The following is a 26,865-nucleotide window of genomic DNA, read 5'->3' as shown; positions in this document are numbered from 1 at the left end:
AATCTCCCCTTAAAGGACCCAACTACCAGGCCAGCTCTTTTCGACATGCCAGCTTCCATGGTGGCTGTCTTTGAAACGCAACCCACTAGGTCAGCTACCCTGAAAAGATCAGGCACCTGACGAGCTTTGCTCAAGTCACCAGGTTGACTCTGCAAGGTTAAACGGCTCCCAGGCATCTGTCCGTCAAGTTGAGGCAGCCATTTTGGTAGATCGACGCATTACTGTTTGCCAAATAGGATGAATTTGGAGATGTGAAAAAAAGATGAGTCAAAGTTTTTCTAAAGACTGAATGTACAGGATGAAACTTGGGTCCATCACTATGATCCAGAGACCAAAGCCCAGTCAATGCAATGGAAGCACTTGGACTCGCCACCTCTAAAGAAGGCAAGGGTGCAGCCCACCGCTGGCAAGGTCATGCTCACAGTCTTCTGGGACCAGGACGGAGTAGTGATGACAGATTTCCTGGCAAAGGGTACCACAATTACAGGAGCCTATTACGCTTCACTTTTGATGAAATTAAGAGAAGCTATCAAAATCAAGAAATGTTGAACCGGTCTTGTGATTGGTTGTTGACGAAATGCTGAACAGGCCACGCCTCCAACTGTACCATGCGTTCGGGCAAACCGTTAGGAATTTCTAAATGGAGTTAATTTGTGTAGTTTTCTTGATTTATTCTGCAGATATCGGTAAAATGTAGGTCATTAGAAATTAGAAGGAGCAACTAATATTCTTCAACCTGGTATTTTTTTTTTTAGATTTTATTTTTCATTTTGTTCGTCTGTTTTTTAGAGTTTAAAAAATGTGAGCTGGCTGGAGCCTTCATCCCTTGTCTATTTCTTGCACTAGATACCAGCCGATACCCCCCCCCCCCCCCCCGCGCACGCTCATAGAGACTGCGTACTACAGTTGATTATAGTTCCTGGGCTCCCTGTGGAGAGGGTACAGACAAAAATTTGCAGGTATCTACTTAGCGTTAATAGTTGTACAGACAATGTAGCGATGTTGGATGAATGTGGAAGGCTGCCATTATAATGCTGTGTTTATTTCAAGCGTTACCTCATATTGGTTAAAAATAGCTGGAATCCCAAAACATGTTATATAATGCATAAACGAATAGACGAGACTGGCAGATTTACTTGGGAACCCACATAAAAATCTCCTGTTCAAATATGCCCATGGCTTGAGGATACTGCAAATTTCTTAAAGATATTTACTCGAAAAATTGTCGGCAAGAATGGCATGCTTCAATTTGACAATTATCCAGTACTTACGGAAAAATCAAAGTAGTATAATTACAAAAATACCGTTAGATCAATACATTTGTAGGTTTTGCAGTACTGTAATACGTTTGAATTTTGGAATGTAGAAAATGAAATCCACTTTGTTTTTATATGTCCATTTTATAATGATCTAAGGGCTGATATTTTGTCAATAATACTATGCCATTTATCAACTAGCTCTGTATATTTTAATAAGCGACGACAACATGAATCCAGATTAATCTAGTGCCACACGTTTTATGGATGTTGTATTGTTTTAAAACGTCGTGTTATGTACTTTTCTACCCATTACATTTTGTACAATGGGCTGAGGCCCTGTACTGAAATACATAATAATAATACAATAATAATAAATTGACTACTACTACTACTACTACTAAAATGAATAATTGTACCTTTAAATGCTTAGACAATAATGCTAAGATACGTACAATCTTGTCTTTTTGGTGGACAACAATTTGCCGTAGTAGATCTAGGGTGTGCGTGTGTTTGTCTGTAGGTGGGGGATGGCTCAGGAACCTATTCTATATTCTATATGTGAAAAAACTGAACAACGTAACACAAAGTAAGCCAATTGAATTTTAAAACCGAGAATATAAAAATGTCTGTAACAGAGCTCTAAAATACTAAAGAATCCGCTCTTTTTTTGAAAATTCACACGTATTGTTGTTTTTGAACGCCCCTATTCAAAAGTGATGGCTCCGGGCCTGGTGACGGTGTGGAGGTGAAACAAGTAGAAGATTCTTGGGAAAGATTGACTGGGCGATGAGTATTCTGACAAACAGACAATGGGACATGTTATTATGCAAGAAATATAGAAGGTGACACTCACAATGCTAAACCCATTGGCAACATCTCAACTAACTAACAATCAACTTGAAAGGAAATTATTTTTTCCATTTCTTGTTAATATTCATTCTCAGTTTTATGCTCGTATTGTGTTTCTTCCCAGTGTTAACTTCAATGTAGGTTACTCCTCGTCCCTCGTGGCCACACATTAAAGGTATACCCTATCTTATCCTCAGTGCACGGATAATATACCCAGTTGTTCTTGTTGTAAAAGTAGTAGTATCCGCGTGGGACATATTCCTCTCGATGCACGTGTATGCTTGAGTTGTGCTTTCTCTAATTTCCGACTCTGTAATTGGGCCCGAGCCTGTTGAAAGAAATGATTTTATCAATATCTTACAAAGAGTGGCTATTATGCATCTTCAACCCAATAAAATACTGGGAAAATAAATACTGTAATATCAATTGCATGAGCAAACTTACATACATTCTCTTGTTTATTGTTTTTTAATGAAATATTATTGAAGTGAATCAACGAATAACAAATAATTTATTCCGGCTTTTGTCATTTATACACTCCCGTAACATTTTTATCTTATTGGGAAAAAAAAACACATCTAGGACAAAATGTGCACGAGCATTATTATTTTATTTTATTTTATTTTGATCTTTTATTTATTTGTTAGTTTTTTTTTTAAGTTTTCTTAGCTGCGATCACAAGTACGTAACAAAAAACATAAAAAAATTAAAAAATAGTAAAAGTAAAATAAACATAAAATAAAATACCCGCCGTACAAAACACCAGATTTTAATTCGATTGCTACTTGGGGTACCGAAAGTTTTTTTCTTCTTGAGATTGACAAACTTCTAAAGTATGATCGCAACACCTTGTAGAATTTTTCCAGTTCATGTACTAATTGGTTCTATGCTAGATTATTGCATTATTGAATAGATTGTGTGTACAAACGGAGAGTGCAAATAAAAAATGTATATCGCTACCAAGTTGATTAAAATCAGATATTTTGTGGGGATTTTATACATGTATATTTATAATATAATACATAAACTTCACACAAAAGATCTGATTTTAATCAAATTGGTACCGCGCCATGGTTGAAATCTAGACTGATATACATATCAGTTAAAATGCCGCGGATAAGTTAAAATTATTAAAATAAAACAGTCATTGTTACTGCGACTATTGAGATCGTTGTTGTGGTCGCATTTCCCTGGTGTAATCGTTCATTTACGTACACAAATAAAGACAGACGATTCGCTACTAAAATTGCTTGAGGGCGCTCGTGGGTTGATATGCAAATCAGGCATCTGTTTACAGTTAGGTACAGCATCACAACATGGCAACTAAACCGAAGGGGAAGGATAAAAAGGGATCCAAGAAAGAGAAAGTTGTTGAAGAACCACCACCGGATGTGGAAGAAATTAAGGAAGAGGTTGAGGAGAAACCTGAAGACAAACCGCCGGAAGAACCGACTCCTCAAGATGAATCCACAGGAGAGTCTGCACCATGTACACCTCCGGTTAACGACGAACCCTCGCTGACTGAGCTCATCGTTGAATGGTAAGTTAAATGAGTTTTTTTTTTTTCTGCCACGGATATTGTTTACATTATTTGTCAACTTTTTTTCAACGTGATATACCGCTTCCATTTCTTTTAGTTACGAGGGAGAGAAGGTCAGAGGTCTATACGATGGAGAAGGTGTTGCATATTTCAACGGAAGCCATGACTACAAGGTTAGTGTTGTCTCGAGACATAATAAGGGATGGATTATTGAAACCCGGGGTGGGTACTGAATTCCCCGGGCATGGACGAAGTGGAAAAATGCACAATTCAAGCCTCATGTTGTTATAGCAAGATCAATGGCTGTGTTGAGCGGGCAGTCGACAACCGAATATAAATAACGCGTAGTCTGACAACGCCGTGGGTTCCCACTGTTTTTCTGCGTAATTTGTTGTTACAATCTTGAGTTCAAATCGAATTTGATATTATTCAGAAATATCGGAGTTTATAAGTTAGAATGACAACATTACTACATGCCTGTCTATGTAACCCCTGTACTGTGGGGATAAGACAAATATGCAGTATTCGTATTCGCTAATACATGTACCTGATAATTAAAAAGGCTTGTTATAATGCATATATTTAAATCTGCATTATTTTATCAAATTAATACTGTTACGTTTTCTGCCAAAATGTTTTTATTTTATGGTACTTCATATACTTCACTGTTTTATTAAGATACATTATCAAACAAATGTGTTACTTCTTCTAATTATTAATCCAGGGTCAGTTTTCACAAGGTTTGATGAATGGTAAGGGAAAATATACATGGTGTGATGGTGTCACTTACGAGGTAGGCTCACCTTATTGTACTTGATGGCACAGCGGCTATTGTATTGAGAGCATGCACATTCTTTGCCAGATTAAATACAGAACAAATAGACTAGAATTAGAAAAATATAGATTGCACACAACACTGGTCATCAGAAATGACATGGGCTTTATAATTAATGTTGCATTAAATTGTATGTTTATTATTAGTGTATTTGAACTATGATATATATTGCAGTGAATATGTTGTTATTCACTACGATGCAAAAGTAGGACTTAGATTCAGATTCATATATGAGTTTGAATAAATTACATTATTATACATCTCACATCAAAAACAATAACTAATCCATCGTAAATTACCATACAAACTTGTTCAGCAATTATTGAACAATACTTCAACAATACTGTTCAACAATACTTATTGAATGTCTTCGTTATTTTGAAAATGTACATTATGTTTGCATAACATTCAAACACTTTCCTTTATTTTCATCTGATGTAAAAATAATGTAGCATGTGACTAGATTCACATCACTAAATACAAACGATGACGTAGATACAAATACTTTTTCACTGCCATTTCTGTTATATCATACTAAATTATTACTAAAAGCAAAAACAGATGTGTAATATTAAGGTTATCCAGAAAATACCGCAAAGTATGCACTAAGATATTACAGTATCACCATACTGTTTTCATCCATACTTTGTTGTATTTTTTACAATAACCTCATACTGTAGTAGTAATAGTTATATGTGTTCCCACATTATGTCATTCGTTTTAAGAAACATATATAAATATTTGCCAAAAATAAAAATAAATGAATTTTTAGGTTTCAAAGCTACATAGGAAATTTCTCATTGATTAATTTGAGTAATGTTTGGTAGGCCATACATATGCTGTGTTTTGTTGGTAATTATAATTTAAATTATGTTTTCAGGGTGACCTTACTATGAACCATATAACTGGTAGAGGTGTATATAAATGGCCGGATGGTAGTACATATGAAGGTGAAGTATGTGATGGGTTGCGTCATGGACATGGTACATTTCGATCTATGAAATCACCATGTTCATATACTGGACAGTGGAACATGGGTAGAAGAAATGGTACAGTAAGTATATATTTGCATATGTATTTACCTAAATGATTCCTGTAGTCCATGGTTGAGGTTAGTTGCTTACCTTTAAAACAAATGATCAGATTTCCTTGATGATTACACTATGATTTTATTCTATGATATGTTCACAAAACCAAAATAAAAATATATGGCACCAAATTACTTTTTTGCACAAAGCCCAGAAAAATGATGATTTTGAGCGATTTACTATTGGTTGCTATGGTAATAAGTTCTTTCCATATCTCAAAATTTGGTTTGGTTGAATATGATGTGGTTATAAGATAGATACTTATGGTTGTCAAGAAATATTAGAACATTCTGGTGATTACTATTAATTTTTTAGGAAATTATGCTTTATCACTTTTTGTGGAGATTGTTCAGAAAATGTCAATTTTTGCATCTTTTTTAGGCATTTCTTCTTCATATATTTTGTACTAGGAAAAACCCTGTAAATTGATGATATGTGTGAAAACCAATATATTTGTAATCATTAGGGTATTATGAAGTATGATACAGACGGCCTGTCATTTTATGAAGGTGACTGGGTAGACAATTTACGACATGGTTATGGTGTTAGAAGATATGGATCTGGTAACATCTATGAAGGTGATTGGGCTAGTAACAACAGACATGGACAAGGAACAATGAGATGGATTGATAGAGACCAGGCATATTCCGGACAATGGCAAAATGGCATTCAGGTATGCATATTATCTTGCAATCATCTATGCTTATTCTCTCAATTTACCGCTAGAAATTCTGGGGGATGATAGATTTAGGTGGTGGAGACTATGCACACAAATAAACTAATGAAAAAAACCTACCCCATATACATTTGATAGGAAAACAAAAACTGTTCTACCATCTTCCTCAATTTTATTAAAATAAAAAAAAATTTTTTAATTTTTTTGCTATTAGTTTTTCAGAGAAATGGTAATTACTAAATTTTGTTCAGAAACAAATTTCATGCTAAAATAGTATAAAACAAGTAAATAAGTAAATATTGGAAAAAAAACTTTCTTCGCATAAGATATAATTTTAATCAGATCTTTTCCCTCCCAGAATTTCTAATGATCATTCCCTTAATTTGCCTCATTTTGACTGAAATTTAAATGAGTGATGTGACAACTAGATACATAATTATACAAAATTTATCTACCAACTCATTTTACAAATCTAACAATGTTTATTGTAGCATGGCCACGGTGAACATACTTGGTATCTGAAGAGAGTTCCTGGCTCTCAATATCCTTTACGTAACCAGTATATTGGTGACTTTGTGCATGGAATGAGACACGGCTATGGTACATTTTACTATGCTAATGGTGCCAAGTATGAAGGCGAGTGGGATAGTAATCTCAAACAAGGACGAGTGAGTAGCCACCTAACATTCCCAACATTTTGTTTTATTCTCATTTTGAAGATTTGTCAAGGACTAATTTTTGTATGAATGAATGACTCGACAGTAAAACGGTCTATTTTTTGCTGCTATGAATTTTTGTGAATTGACGATTTTATGCTATTTGTGTAGACAAAGTTTCACAGAACTGAGTGTCATATGACTATAGAGAAATTGTTACTGCTACTAAATTTTACGATTCTCAGCGATTTACAAAAATTGTTTTTTTTGCAAATTAAAGCAGTTTTCATTAGATCGTAACAGCTTACCATAACTTCACTGTGCCAAGATGCTCATTAATTTGCTTTGTTTGAAAAATACTAGACGTCAAAAAAATATGTATAACAAATAGTCATCATTATCATTACATATTCATGGAAAATATGAATGGCAACATGTGATGGTTATTTAACATTTGTTTACTAGGGAACATTTACTTTCAAAAATGGCCGTGTATTTGAAGGAATGTTTATACAGGATAGAATGGTGGAATATCCACAGTTCACCATGGACGGAATGAGTACACCGGATATCAGTCAAATCCGAACTAAAACACCAGACACATCAGCAGCACCATTACAAGGTCAGTATCACTTGAATGCTATTGATCATAATAAATGTTTCAATCAATCAATCAATCAATCAGTTTATTTAACCTCAGGAAACATTTGCTAATGCAAGAATTACTGATTAAACTATATACATCCAATTGAGAGTAAAAAAACAGGAAAACAAGTAGTGTGTCAGCTAACTTTGATAATATGTTTTTGTACTAGGTGATGATAGATCTGTATTGAGTAATGAAAGTCGTAACACTTTGGGTCCAAGTCTGACTTTAGATATTGATCATTTACTGGATGACTTCAGTGATGAAGATAGAGAAGAGGAGTTGAAACAAGTATGTTGTCTTAATTTTCACTTTGTTACTTGCAGTTTTCTGTAAATTTTCTTAAATAAATGCCAAATCAAAAAAATTTCTGAATCACCTTGAGGACAACTCTATTCACCTGCTTAGGTCAGTCAGTAGAATGACCACACTGGGACTATTTCAGTTTTACGCCGATCAGGGTTATATCCAGAACACGTCAAAAACTATTCTAATGAACTAGCAGAAATGCAAAAGTTTGTGCTCTATGTTTTGGCGATCATTTATTGCTGTTTTCTAAATGACAGGAAAACTTAAAAGTGGTTGTCTAAATATGGAAAAAAATTCATTAACACAAAAATTTTTTTTCACTCATTCTCACTTTTTTTATTGCTGTTTTCTAAATGACAGGAAAACTTAAAAGTGGTTGTCTAAATATGGAAAAAAATTCATTAACACAAAATTTTTTTTTCACTCATTCTCACTTTTTTTATTACACCAGAATGTCACCTCATAGTTCTATTACTAAATGCTACATAGCACTCTTAAAAAATGAAATGCTCGCTTACTATACTAGCAGTGTCCCATCAAATTAAGTCTTGAAATTTTGTTAAATTGTATTGAAATTGACATTGCATATTTGATTAAAGACTTTTACATGATTGTTGCAGGTGATGTTTGTTATTTTAAGACACATAACAACACTGAAGAAAGTGTATAATTTCTACGCTGGACTCGGACACGATGCATCTCCAGACAATACTTTTATCATGACCAGATTGCAGTTCTGGAGATTTCTAAAAGATTGTAAATTTCATCACCAAGATATAACACTGGCTGAGATTGACAGATTGTTAGGTTTGTGCTTCAAAAATGTATTATTGTTTAGTGTGTGTTCCTATCATGGAAGGTACTAGCGGAAGAAGCCACAACGCTATTGTTTTAGCTTTACCCTATGATCTTTGTCAATGTTTGTTCACAACATTGGTTCTTGTTAGCTCTTGGCACCTTCTTACAATGGGTTACGCTAATCTCGAGTATGCGGTAATATTCAGAGCATTTTTGGTAGCAATAGACGAACTGCGCATATACAAGGTTGAAAATGACGTCTAGTTGAAATGTTGTTGTTTCCGGCGATTTTGGCGAATTTTAATGAAAAATTGGCAGATATAACATTGATTGAATAAGAACTGATGAACTATCGTGAATTTTTTAGCTCCGCTGTCGACTTTGTCGAGCTTATCATATGAGTGATTGTCTGTCGTCGTCGTCGTTCGTGTCAATGTTTTACTTTTTCGACTTCTTCTAGAAAACTACAAGCCTGAATGCTTTAATACTTGGTGTATATGTACCTTGGGTAGACCTCAATTAGGTTTGTTCATTTCATGTTGATATCTTTAATTCTCTAATTTTAGTGAATATTTTTGTCATTTTTGGTAAAAAGTGATATTTTTGACTTCTTGTTAAATACCGCAAGTCCACTTACTTTGATATTACATATATAGGTACTACATGTTTACCTATCTGAGATTTGTTCATTTCGTGATGATATCTTTAATTCTCTAAATTTGGGGAATTTTTTGTTAATTTTGGTAAAAGTGATATTTTTGACTTCTTGTTAAAAACTGCAAGTCCAATTGCTTTGATATTACATATATACCCCCGGTAGGTACTACATGTGGACCTCTTTCAGATTTGTTCAATTTGTAATGATATCTTTAATTCTCTAAATTTGGTGATTATTTTTATCATTGTTGGTGAAAAGTGATATTTTTGAATTCTTGTTGAAAACAGCCCATTGCTTTGATACTATACATATTGTTCATTTTCTAATGATATTTTATGTTCTATAATTGGAATGTGCATTGCTAACAGCAGAGCTATCTCAGCCGACCGACTGCTTGTTTTGTATTTGTAATGATGACGGGACGTAGTCCATGATTGCCTGTGACAATAACGATTGCATTATTCAATGGTACCATTGTCAGTGTGTGGGTTTAACACCTAAATCGACCACCGGGCATCGGCAAACACCACCAGAAAAGATAATATCTGTGATAATATTTTTTACGAGTTCTTTGGAATTTTTGTTGTACACACTCGAAATCTTGTTCTCGTTGCCAATTGCTAATAATAAAATCTGTGACATTAATTCTCTATCTCCCAAAGGGAGTATGACCTTTCTGGCCAATTGTGTATAGTTTTGGTAGAGCCCTGATACTTTGCGTTAACTTCCACTTTAACTGACAAACTCATACACAACTGGATCAGGTTACACTTGCCTACTCAAATATAACTGGGACAAGTACACAACAGATAACAACTGATATGGAGTGGCTTGCTGACAACCTAAGTACAATTACATAGTACAGAGGCACAGTCATGAACAATTGGATAGGCTTGTAGGCACACATAGTAATCTATGGTGTGTCTTGCTGAGCACATTCATGAACAATTGGACAGCACACACACACAGTTATTGACAACTGAGGCGTTGTTCTGTGCATTTAAAAAAACTGGCATGGAGTATTATTTATTGAGTCCTATTTGGTCTGGTTTTCAGAAATATCTAATTACCTAAAAATACACTGATTAGTAGGTATATATATATAATATTCACACTGCACTGATTCATTAGTCCTGCAAAATAAAGCATACATGGTCAGTTTACAATTGCATAAATATCACCCTACCCAACACCACCCACCACCCTTGGGCCCATCCTAACAAAAAGTTCCAGCACTAATTTCTAAGCTGTCTTCTTCTTGGTCTTCCCACTCTTGGTCTTTCTTGATTTCTAGGATCTCTGCCATCCCACCTTAGTCTGGCTTCTGCCTGATCCTCTTCATTATACTGGGTCTCTTTGTACACAGTTGACTTCCCTGTAGAAATATGGTGATAGGGCAGGAAGCAGTCCCTGCAAAGGTGAATACTGCATCGGTTGCACTTGTAGCTGCTCAGGTGGTAGCCTCCACTCCTTGTCTTTCTATTTAGTTTGATACACAGCCTACAACAATGTCCACGTCCTGCCTCACGCACCAGTGTGTGCCCCTTGTAGCTGTCAATTGATGGCTGTGCAGTGACAAGCTCTTTCTTACGTGAAGAGAAACCACCAACCAGAGCTATACCAATCTTTAATTGATAAGATTTGTGTGTCAGATTGGCATTGGTTATGGTTTGATAAATTATCCAACTGTTGGTCAAGGCAGTGTCCAACAAATAGAAAAATACATATTTCCACCACTTGTGGGTTTGGCGTTGTGAGGTGTAATATGCCCTCAACTGGTTTGCTCTGTCTACACCACCCATAAACTGGTTATAATTTTCTATAACCTCAGGTGCTGGCACTGTGTAGGTCACTCTTTTATGCGATTCTTTGTTTTTTACATATCTTACAAGTCTCTCTCCCCTGGTCCTGAAACCTTCCTTGCATGTTGTCAGAGCAGTGAATAATTTTGAGTCTTTCCATACGACTACAACCAAGTCTCCTTTCTGTCTTGAGACAAATTGACCCCTCTCAAGCCGTTTTATCCTTTTACTGTCAGGATTCTTATCACTTGCCTTTAGACAAGTTGGCATTCCCTTCCTGGTTGGCCGAGTACTGCCAATAAGGAATGTGTGATGATTGTTTAGCAGAGTCATTGCCAAGTCAGGACTAGTGTAAAAACTGTCTGTATATAAAATATGATTGAACCCTTGTACATGGCTGATCATATCAACACACAGATCATGGGTTTTTCTATCCCCTTTTCTATCAGTAATGGCAGATACTGTCATGAATCTGATACAGCTTATGTAATTAGAGACTGCATCTGCAAGTACATAAACTTTAAATCCCTTGGATCTTGGTTTGCTATGAATAAATACGGTTGGGATACCTGCTTTACTCCCCTTATAACCTATGATAGCTTCATCTATTACTATCTCTTGGTGGAGATTATAAGAATTTTGGGAAGACTCCATAATTTTGTTTAGGACTGGAAGTACTTTATACATTGGTTCCCGACTTTTCTCAATTCTACGTCTCTCAGGATCACTAATATTTGCTGGATCTTTGTCAGCATCATTGCAGTGAAAATACTGAAGTATTTTTTGAAATCGATTTCTACTCATTGTTCCTGCTATAAATTCATTCCTAAGAGCAGTCTGGTTAGACCAGTAGTCCCCAATTTCCATCTTTGGATCAACACCCATCAAGATAAGGATTCCAAGAAATGCTCTAATTTCATCATCTTTGACTTCATGCCAAAATTTATCTCTCTTGCGTTTTCTGAGCTGGCTCCATTGAGCATATTTGTTTGTCTCACGGCGCAGTTTTTTAATCAGATATGTAGGAAAAATGGTATGAAATGCTTCCAGGACACTTGCATTCTCATCCAAAGGAACATTGGGGCCAGGTGGGTCACCTGTAAATTCCATTGAACCAGTGTGACGTTTCAGGTGTGATGACCACCCTTCATCATCCTCACTTTCAGAACTGTCATCAGAACCAAGGTGCATGTATTCAGTTGGCTCCTCATACCTGTGGCCTCTTTTCCATGTGTCTTCAATTCTTCTGACATTTACATTTTGTCTTATTCTCCTACGTGATCTCAAGGTAAGCCCTTCATGCGGGTCTTCATCTGACACTACATCTTCCCCAGAAGATGAGGGGAAACAATGGTCACTACTGACTTCCATATCTTCCCCTGACTCCAGGCAATCATCTGACAGGTCATTTTCTTCACTGACGGCAATCACCCTATCATGTCTCTCATCATTGGTCTGTTCATTGCTTCTCTCATCTTCCCCAATACTGGCCATGTCCTGTGGTGGTTCATTGCCAACTACTGCCATGTCCTGTAGTGGTTCATTGCCAACTACTGCCATGTCCTGTGGTGGTTCATTGCTAACTACTGCCATGTCCTGTGGTGGTTCATTGCCAATTACTGCCATGTCCTGTGGTGGTTCATTGCCACCTTCACTAGTGCCAACTACTGCCACGTACTGGGGTGGTTCACTGTTACCTTCACTCGTGTCAACTACTGCCATGTCTTGCGGTGGTTCATTGCCAACTACTGCCATGTCCTGGGGTGGTTCACTGCCAGTGCCACCTTCACTAATGCCAATTACTGCCATGTCCTGAGGTGGTTCACTGCCACCTTCACTCGTGTCAACTACTGCCATGTCCTGGGGTGGTTCACTGCCACCTTCACTAGTGCCAACTACTGCCATGTCCTGTAGTGGTTCATTGCCAACTACTGCCATGTCCTGTGGTGGTTCACTGCCAACTACTGCCATGTCCTGCAATGGTTCAATTTCCTGTGGTGTAGATGTACCACTAAAAGGAGTGGCTCTACCACTATCTGTATATCTTAAATGTACCCTGTCTTGCAGTGGGTCACTGTCACTGACATCCATTGCCATGTCCTGCGGGGGTTCACTGGCATGTTCAGGATTGCGAACCACTGGCATTTCTTCTGGTGGTTCACAAGGTGTAGATTCACCACTAGAAGGGGTGGTTCTATCTGTAAATTGTAACCTGCTGCCTCTCCTTGTCCTGCCACCAGAATTCATTATACGTGACTCCTCATTGCTGAGTTGCAAGGCAGCCACCTCTCTAAGTGACATTTCCAGCTCCTCACACACTTATGCAAAAAAAGAGAAAAACTTGTAAGTATAAAGTATTTAGCCCAAGGTCAATTTTGTGTATCAAAAATACATCAACCATATGGGATTCAATATACTTTAACTACATGCCAGTTATTTCCCCATGCATCAGAAACACAGCCAATTGTGACTAAATGTTCCTATTAGCCCAGGCTAACTATGTCATGAATAGTTAGAAGCATTGCCAGTTACATCTATATTTGTTTAAAACACTACCCAATTGTACCTCAGTGGGCCCAGTACAATGTCTAGTTGCTACTCACTGTTTTTATCCATAGTGCCAATTGTGTTTCAATGTACCTTCAAATCAGGCCAGTTGTATACTTGTGTGTATACATATACTGCCAATTGTGTTCTAATGTGTTGCCTTCCATCCGTATCCATAGTGCAGTTGTTTCTCAATGTGCATGCAAGGCAGGCCAATTGTGTTCTAATGTGTTCAAAACACTGGCCAATTATTTCCTAGTATTTCCACTGATATAGCCAACTGTTACTTACTGTTCTTATCCATAGTGCAATTGAGTCCTATTGTGCCTGCAAAATTACTGAAAACCATGTAAAGGACTGCAAAAATTCTGCCGATTTTCCCACTTTTTGAAGACGATGTGAAGTATGCCACTGTAGATTTAACTGCCTATTTATAGCTCTTCACAGCACTAGCAGTAGTACTCAAGGCCGACCTGATATGTGATACCAGGCCAGATCAAGTTTCACATTTTTCAGACACAGTGAAAAACATCTGGGGCTTATACCCTAGCATAGAAAAGAGCACTGAAACACAGTTGGCTAAAAAAGGGTAACACATATTTTTTTTTCTGACATGACAATTGAAGCACATTTGGGAGGTTCAGGATTAACGTTCATCTGTTGAATTTCCAGTTGTGAAATGCGTATTTTGAATTTTCACACCTAAACAAACTGAGTGCGCATGTGTGATGACCGTAGTTTCATAATGCGCATATATTTTATGGTCACGTTAAAAGTTGGCGAGGTTATATCATATCCCTCTAACTCGTTACTTGTGTAAACAATCGCAAACTATCATTGACATCAAAGATGAGCTAGACAATGTCCTTATCAGGATTAACTTGGGTTGAAACAAAAGGAAATAAGCCACTTAAGAGGCTAAGTGTCCACTTGAGGGGCATTGTGGCTCCTTCCGTTAGTACCTTCCATGGTCCTATCCTGCTGAAAGCCTCAATGGATAACTAATATGGATGGTGTAACAGTGTCAGCAGTTGATACATTAATCACATAATATATACTATACTGTGACCTGGCTTTTACTATACACCCACCTGCTTAGTTGTTAACCCTGAGGGTTGTTCATTTCAGCATTTGGTGAATCTCCCGTTGAATTAATACACTCACCATTGGATAAATTGTTAATGAGAGAATTCCTGAATCATGTGATTACGTTGTCATGGCAATTATACAACCAAGAACACACGTAAGTAGAAATGTTGTCACAGCAACTACATCAGATGAACATTTCTCAAGTAGGTGAAAACCAAAACAATATTTACTTTAATTTATAATCATAGTTATGATTGTCTTCCTCTACCTTGATAGTATTAGTTGTTCAAGTTTGAAAACTGAAAATTAAGTGTGTGTTAACGACAGTTCATTAAACTCAATTAGCATTGGTGATGAAGCTGAATGTTATTTTTGAACAATAGTTTTGTATGATAAATGTTTCATTTTAAGTAAAAGAAAGTGTTTTTGCTAGCTTTCAGACTTATGCAAACCAATTTTATTCTAATTTTGCACTAGGATATGGGTTCCATATGCATATCAATTCTTTTCTAAACATAATGTATAGTTATAAATATTGGTATGGTCTAGGCTAATGTGATGATATGGGTGCAAAAATAGGGTCAGCCATAATATATATTTGTGTATCCCCTGATTTATACCAATAGAATAGAATATATTATGTAATCAACTGACTATACATTGTACTTGACAGTGGTAATGGTTGTATTCTATCATGGTGTTTATCTAAGGCTATCCGGGATAATATCATTCCATATGCATGTAATGTACAAGGTACATTCTTGTATGATCCAAGGAGAGCTGTTAATGCCTTGGGTTATATGGATACATGCTGGGAAATCTATCAATCTCTGTGCACACCAAGATGTGTAAGTATCATGTACACTAGCACTCAAGCTGCTGTCTGCATTTTTTTACAATTTTGTTGCTGAATATGACTGGTATAAACAGCCTCCTCTAGGGCATTTTATTTTCCCAAACTATGAACTAAATCTATCGGTATTTGATTTTTTGTTTAAAGTTGCTGTAAGGCCTTTTTATTAAGTTTGCTTGTACACAAATACCTTCCTTATTTATTAAAAGATATTTATAAATATAGTCTCCTTTTCAAATTAGACACTTATTGCTATACACTTATAGAAATGTTATTCCTAAAGAAACAATAACAATTATTATTAACAATAATGATTGAAATTATGATACTGGTATCCAGGGTGACCTCTCTTATTATGTTTCTTTAAAAAAGCAACAACACTGCTCTCATATTTATCACATGTTGTGCTTTATTGTTGCCGTGGGTTACCTAAAGTGAGACTTTTCACTCATCATTTCTTTCAGTATCCCCCCTATGAGCCGTCTCTAAAGATGAGGGAATTTCTGTTTATGTTGAAAGACTACAGACTTATTAATGAGAGACTGACACCAAAACTGATTCTCGAAATACTTGCTGCAGACAACCCTGCTGTCTATGATGGTACTGACTGTAATCTTCAACTTGAGGTAAACAAACTCAATTTAAATTATAATGACTGTTTCCATAGTTACTGTCACTGCTACCTGAAAAAGTACTGAATTATGCCACATCATGTGTCAACTGATAACTCTTTTTCTGGTTGTGTTGGTAATTTGAGATGTGTAGAAAAGATGCAAATGAAAATAACGTATTTCCTCCATTAGCACTGCATGCACTTATGTGCATTACAAAGCAAAACCACATTTTAATGATTCAGTATACAACAAATTGATTTTGGGTTTATATACGCTTCTATTGAAAAATCATTTTTAATAGAGAAAATATGGTACATATGGTCTCTTGGAAGCGATAAAAAAACAATTCTAATATATTATAGTCCTTGGAGTTGATATCATGTTGTCATATTGCAAAACATGCTATGTATTAGAGGATGAAATCCACTTCATTACATCTTGTAAAGCTTACTCTTCTGAAAGAAAGACTCTTTACGATGAATTTAACAAAATATTTACTAATTTACATGAGATGGACAAAACAGAAAAATTCAAGACAATCATCAACGCATCAGATAAACATTTACTGAAAACACTAATCCAATACATTGATAATGCAAACTTGAAAAGAAGCATTTTGTAACTTTCTTTGTTTTTGGCTCAACGGATTATATACTGTAGGTCCGCTGAGCCTATGGGATGGGTTTCTGTACTGCGTCTGTCGGTCGTCTATCTGTCTGTGCACGACTTCTTCTCAAAAACCACCGAACCGTTTGACTCGATTTTTGGTGTGTGGATGCCTTGATGAGTGTAGATGGTAATTTGTTCATGAGAAGCCGATCTGCCAAAAATTATGCAAATTAGCCCCCCAAAACTCTAAAATTTCTTCTATGCTACTATGACACTAAGTGGTCTACAGTGCTGATATTGATAGTGCATGTGCCTTGGGTTGTCAAATTTTTAATATGGAAGAATTTTCAGTTTTCTATCAGTTTTGTTAATTTGGTAAGGAAATTTTCAATTTCCTAATTTTGGCGAATATTTTAAAAATGGTCATTTTTGGTCAAAAATTCTATTTTCGACTTCTTCAAAACAGGTAGCCTGAATGATTTGATACTTGGTGTGTATGTACTTTGTGTTGACATCTACTAGATTTGTTCATCCCATGACCATATCCTTAATTCTCTAATTTTGGCAAATATTTTTGTCATTTTTGGTTAAAAATGGAATTTCAACTAACCACTATTGCAAATGTCAACTGTTCCTTATTCTCACATAGCACATGGGAGTTCTAAGTTTTCTTTGATTGGTCTATTGTGATTGTAATGAAAACATAATCACTCAACATATTTAAATGTGTATAGACATGATTGATTTTGGTGGAAAATTACACAAATTGCCTAATTTACATACCAATATTTAGGCTATTTTGGTGATATCTTGAGAACCATTTAATGTTTTAATAAAACTTGGTGCATAGATGTGTTGGGGCAGTTTCCAGAATTATTTAGTTTTTGGTGGACATTTATGCAAATTAGATAATTTGCATATCAGCGAGTGAAATTCAAGCTATTTGGGCACTATATTGTATTGTATTGTATTGTATTGTATTGTATTGTATTGTAATGCTGATTGTCCGTCGGTGTTCCTAACTTCTTCTTAAAAAACTTTTTGAAACTTACCTAATTCTAGTGAGTTTTAGGTTAAAAATGCTATTTTTAATTTATTGATATTTGATGTGTATGTACATTAGGTATTTTTGCTGAATATTATTCTTATTGTTCTATTGTTTCAATATTTCTTTCACATTATACATCTCATACAGTGTAGCTATATCAGATGTTGCAGTAATCACTCGATGTCATATTTGTTATGAAGTCCATGCTACAAAACATGTAATATACATTTACATGAACACCCGTTGCGCAATAACCATGGAGCTTTAACTATCATCCAATCATTTAATGTTTATCGGTAATTATATTTGTTACATTTCAGATGACTTTTGTGGAATTCTTTGAAGCTCTCATTGGTTGTTCAGTTGTTTATGTAACTGAGGATTTAGTTAAAGATCCGAATACACCCAGACCCAGTACTGTCATGTCACAAGTACAAACTTCCTTTAGTACAACAACACAGGCTACAGCATCCAGGGCTAGTGGAGTGAGTATTTCATAGCATCATAATAAAATATATAATAAATAATAAAACTGTGTTATTACATTTTGATATTTCTATGAAAATCCAAGTAATCTGAATGGACCTTTAAAACCATTTGATATCACCAGCTAAAACAATATCCAATATGTTTCTTGAAATATTGTCCACAGTTATAATAAATCTGAATGTTTCAGCGTGTTTCAATTATCAATGAAAATATGGACTTATAATTTTCTGTTCTGTGAGATCCAGCATTGTGTGAAATCAAACGTACAAAACAAATTTGTAAAAATTTTGTGTGATAATCAACAACTGCAAAACTGTTTACTTGGTGTTTCTACATTTAATAAAATATGCTATGCAATTCTGCAGAAGTAAATATTTTGAAACTCAACAATTCAACATTAAACTATAAAATAGAAAGTTCAAAATCTAATTATTCAATTTTTGCAAGGAGACAGTTGGTACATTATGCCAGCTCTCTCAGTGAATAGAAAGTCACCTATTTGACAAAAACACAGAACAAATGTAAATAATATTAAATTCCTTTATTTATTTGTTAAAAAACAGTGTATACTAAACAAAACAAAAGGTAAACAGACAATTAGAAATAGATACAAATGTGTGTTTCTGATAGATACTTGATGAGAATGCAGATGAACAAGGTACAACAGGAGCTGTATCACCAGCACAGAGACAGAATATATCACCAGAAACAGTATCACCACAGATGAGGGCTATGTCATCAGTAGATTTAATTCATAAATTATCAACTGATGTCTCCTCTAAACATGATGTGAGTATTTAGCAGTGAATTTATAGTATGCATAAATCTGTACAGACATATTCCAATATTCTTTGTCTTATTCCTCAGCTCCTGAGAGCGAGGTTATTTGTAGATATGCTGGCGATCGCCGCTGTGTCTGCGGAAGTACTATGGGAGATTGCATGATGGGAGTGAAAAGTCTTTTGATCAGTAAGATAATTTTAGAAAAGTGAAAACTAAAGTGACTGTGAAATAAAGATTTTAAATATTAAATATCATGGAATCTGGATGAAATAATGAAAGGAAATTGAACGGGTATGAAAGGGAGGTAAATGTAGCTGGAATGCAGGGTCAGAATCCAGGGTCAAAATACGTCACAATACATCCATCATCATCCATCGGCTGTCAACAACTATGGATGCGGTAAAAGTCTTGATTTGCAGTTTGTGTGAATGGCCGGGGGGAAAAAATCATGCCAATTCTGTGCTTCAGTAACAGTATTTGCTGCTCTTTTGTGCAATGGGAATTAATTCAAGAAATGCTGTCAAAGGACATTTCCTTCTAGTAACAACCCTGGGACGTTTATCTTGAGGAATATGAGAAGACGAAAATCTCTTGGGACAGTCGTTGTTGTGAAACAATGGACATACTTCTCCAAGGTATCCAGGGTAGTTTTGATTATTAGAAAAGGGAAGTTTAATGTCATTGGCCACAGTAATTCTAAATTGATGTTGGTTTTAATTGGTGTTACCTGGTGTAGAAGTAATAACATTACGATGTTTTCGAGTTTAATAGTAAATTATTAATATTAATATTTAATTAGTAAATGGTAGAATCCCTTTTGAATAACATCAGCCAGTCTAACCTGGTTGACAACAATGAGATTCTAACAGCAAGGCAATTAGGACAAATTAATAAAAATATACAAACATCATTTATATCAACTTGGAAAAGTGAATTACAAAACGACAATCAATCAAAATAAAATGAAATATAAATACATTAGAACATACAGAGAATTAAAAAACAATTTTGCTTTTGAAACCTACCTTGTTACCCTGTAAAATATTGAGATGCGTGAAAATTTAAATAATTCCGCCTCAGTGACCATAACTTGAAAACTGAGACTCAAGAACCAAGTAAAACTCAGAACCAAGTAGAAGATGAGTATCACCTAATGATATCATGCAAAAGTTATACCCCCGATAAAAATGTCTTATTCGAAATTGAAAAAAAAAAATTGTCACCAAAGACACTTTTCATAGTCTTGCTAAACAACAGTGGTCTAACACTCCCTTCAGCAAGGTACCTAAAGAAGTGTTTTGAAATAAGACAGCAACCCCAGTGACAATTTTCTTTTCCAGTTAAGTTTTGCATTTTTTCTATCTTTTTATTGTATAATAATTTAGTCTTAATATTTTCGTTCTCTGTTACAGTAAATGTATTAGCTTAGTTTTTTGTATGTTTTTATTTTATTTTATTTTATTTTATTTTATTTATTAAATTTTTTTAACCTTTTATTCTTTCGTAAACATTTGACTTTTCATTCAGGTTTATACAACGCTTACATGTTACTATCAGGAAGGTTTAATGTCTTGTTTGTATTTGCACAATGTGAAAGAGGGGTTTATTGTCAAAATGTACTAGTATATGGGTGGTTGTATGCATATTGAACTATACAAAATTTGAATTATGTCACCAAACTGTACGTGTTGACGACTCGTATGCAATTGTAAGATGATATTTCTGATATACTCGAAGTGAATCTCAGCACTGTGTTTTTAGCTCCGCTGTCGACTTTGTCGAGCGGAGCTTATCATATGAGTGATTGTCCGTCGTCGTCGTCCGTCGTCGTCCGTGTCAATGTTTTACTTTTTCGACTTCTTCTTGAAAACTACAAGCCTAAATGCTTTGATACTTGGTGTATATGTACCTTGGGTAGACCTCTCTTAGGTTTGTTCATTTCATGTTGATATCTTTAATTCTCTAATTTTGGTGAATATTTTTGTCATTTTTGGTCAAAACTGATATTTTTGACTTCTTGTTAAAAACCGCAAGTGCAATTGCTTTGATATTACATCTATAGGTACTACATGTGGACCTCTCTCAGATTTGTTAATTTTGTAATGATATCTTTAATTCTTTAATTTTGGTGAATATTTTTGTCATTTTTGGTAAAAACTGATATTTTCGACTTCCTGTTAAAAACCGCAAGTCCAATTGCTTTGATACTACATATATAGGTACTACATGTGGACCTCTCTCAGATTTGTTCATTTCGTGATGATATCTTCAATTCTCTAATTTTGGTGAATATTTTTGTCATTTTTGGTAAAAACTGATATTTTCGACTTCTTGTTAAAAACCGCAAGTGCAAATGCTTTGATATTACATATATAGGTACTACATGTGGACCTCTCTCAGATTTGTTCATTTTGTAATGATATCTTCAATTCTCTAATTTTGGTGAATATTTTTGTCATTTTTGGTAAAAGTGATATTTTCGACTTCTTGTTGAAAACTGTAAGTCCGATTGCTTTGATATTACATATATAGGTACTACATGTGGACCTCTCTCAGATTTGTTCGTTTTGTGATGATATCTTCAATTCTCTAATTAATTTATTTTGGTGAATATTTTTGTAATTTTTGGTAAAAAGTGATATTTTCGACTTCTTGTTGAAAACTGTAAGTCCGATTGCTTTGATATTACATATATAGGTACTACATGTGGACCTCTCTCAGATTTGTTCATTTTGTGATGATATCTTCAATTCTCTAATTAATTTATTTTGGTGAATATTTTTGTAATTTTTGGTAAAAAGTGATATTTTCGACTTCTTGTTAAAAACTGTAAGTCCGATTGCTTTGATACTATTCATATTGTTCATTTTCTAATGATGTCTTCAGTTCTTTAATTGAAATGTGCCTTGCTAACAGCGGAGCTATCTCAGCCGATAGGCTGCTTGTTTTTCTATTTTTTAGCTCCGCTGTCGACTTTGTCGAGCGGAGCTCATCATATGAGTGATTGTCCGGCGTCAATGTTTTACTTTTCCGACTTCTTCTTGAAAACTACAAGCCTGAATGCTTTGATACTTGGTGTATATGTACCTTGGGTAGACCTCTCTCAGATTTGTTCATTTTGTAATGATATCTTTAATTCTCTAATTTTGGTGAATATTTTTGTCATTTTTAGTAAAAAGTGATATTTTCGACTTCTTGTTAAAAACCGCAAGCCCAATTGTTTTGATATTACATATATAGGTACTACGTGTGGAACTCTCTCAGATTTGTTCATTTTGTAATGATATCTTTAGTTCTCTAATTTTGGTGAATATTTTTGTCATTTTTAGTAAAAAGTGATATTTTCGACTTCTTGTTAAAAACCGCAAGTTCAATTGCTTTGATAAAACATATATAGGTACTACATGTGGACCTCTCTCAGATTTGTTCATTTTGTAATGATATCTTCAATTCTCTAATTTTGGTGAATATTTTTGTCATTTTTGGTAAAAAGTGATATTTTCAACTTCTTGTTGAAAACCGCAAGTCCAATTGCTTTTATATTACCGGTACATATATAGGTACTACATGTGGACCTCTCTCAGATTTGTTCATTTTGTAATGATATCTTTAATTTTGGTGAATATTTTTGTCATTTTTGGTAAAAAGTGATATTTTCGACTTCTTGTTAAAAACGGCAAATCTGATTGCTTTTATATTACATATATAGGTATTACATGTGGACCTTGTTATTTTCGTGGTGATATCTTCAATTACTTAATTTTGATGATTATTTTTGTTGAAAAGTGATATTTTTGAATTCTTGTTGAAAACAGCAAGGTCCTTTGCTTTGATACTACACATATTGTTCATTTTCTAATATCTTCAGTTCTTTAATTGAAATGTGCATTGCTAACAGCGGAGCTATCTCAGCCGACAGGCTGCTTGTCTATAAATGTTATGGTTCGGTTAATAATTTCCAGGAAACTGTACAGACAAACACAGACTTTCATTATTTTTTGTTCATAGTTTTTCTAAATTTCAGTTTTTATTGTTCATAATTATTTACAGCATTAACACTTTTTTTCTGTTGTGAAACCATTTCCAGTTATTATGATTGTGTACATGACAGCTTTGCCCCACACATATGTGCGAGTATGTTTCATGGGCTAATAGGCCACTTCTTTATTTCCCACAATGTCTGGTAATTCTAACTATTATAAACTACTATTTCGCAAAATTTGTGTAGCCTTGATTCTACTCCCATATTGTCCTTAATAGTGAAGGTTAATGCAGATATATTGTAAATTATACAGAGGTAACATTACAATACATTTCCCTTCACATTCCCCTGTATTACATAACAATCTTTGAGCTGAGGCAGTTATGGTTCTACAACCATCACCAGTTCTCTTGTTTAGAATTTGTTTAAATCACATTCAGAAAATGTTGTAGTACCACATCACTGAAGGCAACACACAAAGCAGACAACACACATACAATGCAGATACAGACAACACAGAACACAGAATTGCAAGTATGGTAATGTAATAGTATAATTGTTGTTTACAGCATGGTTCTGCAGTACCTAGTGTACATACAGATATCCATCCAGGCAGTGCACATGATAAAATTGCAGCCAAGTCAGGTATGTACACTTTTCTTTCTCTATGTTTTTATCATATCAGTTATTGTTCATTGAAGATCAAGTTTGTGCTCTAGTGATGGAAGGAACCATATATGACTAGGGGTGGTTAGGTCCAAGAATGGGCAGGGTTGATAAAGTACTTATACCAAATCTGTAGTTGTACAAAAAACTATTTTATACAAGTTTTCAATTTTTAATCTTGTATCTGATAGCTGTATAGAGGTGTGATACTTATATTTACTAGTGTTCATGTGTGATCTGATTTGACCTTTGACTTGTATTTCAGAAGCGAGTGTTGATATTAAAGGTGGTCAGTCTACTCATTCATCAGAACACCAGCCACTATTACAGTCTATGTTATCTATGGGTGGACAGACAGACATAGAAATAGACGAAGGTAATAACACATGCATCTTTTGGTTTGCTCATAGTAAAAGTAATTCAAGGCCAATTTGAATGTGAATTTGAATGCAATTTACTGTGTGGACGCCCCATTTTGTTTAAGATTTTGCAGGATATGACTTCATATATACCGACAAGAACAGCACTTTTATAAAGCCAACTAAAAAATTTGCAGTGGTTCCAATAACAAATCTTATGTCATATCAAAGCAATTGGATTTGCAGTTTTTAACAAGAAGTCAAAATATCACTTTTTACCAAAAATATTCACCAAAAATAGAGAATTTGAGATTTTACAATGAAATGAACAAATCTGAGAAAGAACCATCCAAGGTACTTGCATATCAACTTTGAAAACATTCTTTCTTTCAGTTTTGAAAAAGAAGTTGAAATTGTAAAGTTGACGACGACGGACAATCAGTAACATGAACAGCTCCGCTGTGTCAACAAAGTCGACACAGCGGAGCTAAAAATGATGCCTAAATTTTAGATTATACGGTATTTTCTAAGGATGCAATAAATTTATTATTATTATTATTATTTACAGAGGAATTAGAAGATGAAGAAATGGATGAAAGCGTACGAGAGTTCAACTTTTGGACGCACCAGATTCACATTTTTTTTATGCGGAAATTGTTCCCAGCATTTGAACACATGGAGAGAATTAAAGAGAAAAAGTTAGAAATAAGAGCTGAGAAAATGGTTAGTTTCATTTTCAATGTCATACCACTTTGTAATGATGCCCTTATTATTTAGGTTTATTTCACTTTTCACATAAACAGTGATTAACAGTGAAAAAATAATGTGAATTATTGATTGTGTTGTCTGCATTGTGTGTGTTGTCTGCATTATGTGGGTTTTCATTGTAATATATTGGTGTGTTGCGTTCTAGACTGCTGCCTTAGAAGCCCAGAAGTTAAGAGAAGAAGAAGAAAGGAAAGAGGCAGCATTGGAAGCTAAACTGTCAGACGAGTCAGCAACAAAAGAGAGATCAGTTACCGAGTTGTCTGAGATTACTAAGGATGGTGAAGCAGAAACCGTAATAGGCTCGCTATCAGAGGCCAAAAGTTAAATAACAATTGTATGTTGTCTTAGTATCAGCAACTAATATTGTTATCTCTTACTGAACTTGCTTTATATTAATTGATTTAAAATATCTACTTCATATACCGTCCACAGATATTTTCTTCAAATAAAAATTAGCTTTTTTTGTTCGCCGTACTAACATGTTCAACTCAAAGTATACAGTATGAAAACATAATCAGTGATAACCATATTCACCAGAGTGTGACTTGTAAATTTGGTGAAATCCTTTGTACTTTTATGACTAAATAAATTGTATAAATAATTATAAGTTGGTGTTTGTACGCACTGATGATTAAGGAGCTGTTATCCTGTCAGTAAAAATTTAAGTGTAGCCAAGATAATAATAAACTGGTGTTGTGAGTAACCAGATTAGTACCATGCACTCAAAACCTTTAGGGGAGAACATTGCTCAAATGCAACAAAACTTGGTTAACAATCCCTGTAAAATTATACATGTACTTGTAATGAATAAATCTATAAATTTACCAGTGATTATGCAAATAAGGTAATAATTTATGAAATAAATATTTAATTTATACCAAAATAAAATAATTTCTGGAAATTATCACAAACACAATTGTGTCAAATTTCATTAAAATGCTTTCTTAATGAACTTTGACTTACCGAATGAATACCATAGCTGTATATGATAAGACAGCTGATATTCCATACCTTAGGTGTTTTTTAAAATGTACAAATTGACTAGTAACCATTATAAAAAGATAGGAACTAAAATGACAGAGTTTTAGATAAGCCTCATAATAAAGCAGCAGGGAGGTTGGAAAAGGTCCCTTAAGCCCACCTCCAAACCTGAACTCTAGCACACCCCCAAATTGTATGCCTTTCCAGATAAATGTGTCCTGGAGAGGGGCATATACAATTGAAATGAGGGCACTTTATGTTAGGTTATGGGTGAGGGGTTCCTAGGGAGCTGTAACAGAGAGGTGAAACATTTGGTGGGGGGTCTCATATCAATCATGGAGGGGGTGTCAAACAATTTGGGGGGCTCATGGATGGGTAGAGGTCAACTATTTGTGGGGAGTTGTATTTATTTTTATTGTATTTATTTATTTATTTGCCATAGATTACAGGTAGTACAAAGAATTAAAAACATCAACAAGAGAGAGAGAGTACATTGCGAAATAATAAATATTAAAAATTAAAATAAATAAAATGAGCAACTGATCCATGGCTAGGGTAACAGAAGATAGCAATCATAATGCTAGACAAGTCTGTTCCCCTGTATACAGTTATTTCAATGGGAAAAAAATACAAGGGTGTAGTATTCACCTAACACAATTGATTATTACAAAAAATATTAGAAAGACTAGTTATAACAGTAAATAAATAATACATAGAACTAAACATAGAAATACAGAGTAAATAAATAAGGAAATAATTAATTAATCAATTTCCTTTACTAGTACATTGTCAATTTCTAGTTGACAGTCTGAGCCATGGACTGGACTAGTCCATAAGGACTATTTCCATGGACCACACCAAAATAAATAAATAAATAAATAAACTAATCAATTAACCAATCAAGCATTTAACCACCCAACCAATTAACCAACTAACTAACCAATCAACCAACCAACTTATT

The 26,865-nt window shown here is 34.7% G+C and overlaps 2 protein-coding genes across 2 annotated transcripts in view; one reads left to right on the top strand and one right to left on the bottom strand.

Moving 5' to 3' along the window:
- Positions 1–1,501: 1,501 nt before the first annotated feature.
- LOC100329046 (otoferlin) overlaps positions 1,502–26,865 on the bottom strand; it is a 317,927-nt gene continuing 292,563 nt past the window's right edge. Inside the window, exon 51 of the mRNA XM_085492732.1 lies at positions 1,502–2,436. Coding sequence (XP_085348858.1) covers positions 2,406–2,436 — 31 coding nt within the window. The 3' untranslated portion in view covers positions 1,502–2,405. The remainder of the gene's footprint in view (positions 2,437–26,865) is intronic.
- Positions 3,369–25,754, top strand: LOC100373016 (radial spoke head 10 homolog B-like). The gene is made up of 18 exons (XM_085493201.1): positions 3,369–3,648; positions 3,746–3,821; positions 4,373–4,441; positions 5,364–5,537; positions 6,038–6,244; positions 6,739–6,915; positions 7,369–7,525; positions 7,719–7,840; positions 8,479–8,665; positions 14,792–14,906; positions 15,426–15,600; positions 16,070–16,231; positions 18,197–18,361; positions 18,996–19,154; positions 23,700–23,775; positions 24,062–24,172; positions 24,724–24,878; positions 25,069–25,754. Exons 1-18 carry the CDS (start codon positions 3,425–3,427, stop codon positions 25,246–25,248), a joined length of 2,691 nt encoding a protein of 896 aa, XP_085349327.1. The 5' UTR covers positions 3,369–3,424; the 3' UTR covers positions 25,249–25,754.

Source organism: Saccoglossus kowalevskii, chromosome 18 (genome assembly GCF_978046115.1).
Source record: "Saccoglossus kowalevskii chromosome 18, keSacKowa6.1, whole genome shotgun sequence".
In the NCBI taxonomy this organism is placed as follows: Eukaryota; Metazoa; Hemichordata; class Enteropneusta; family Harrimaniidae; genus Saccoglossus; species Saccoglossus kowalevskii.
Note: the sequence above shows the minus strand (reverse complement) of the source record. Positions and strands in the feature narration are given on the sequence as shown.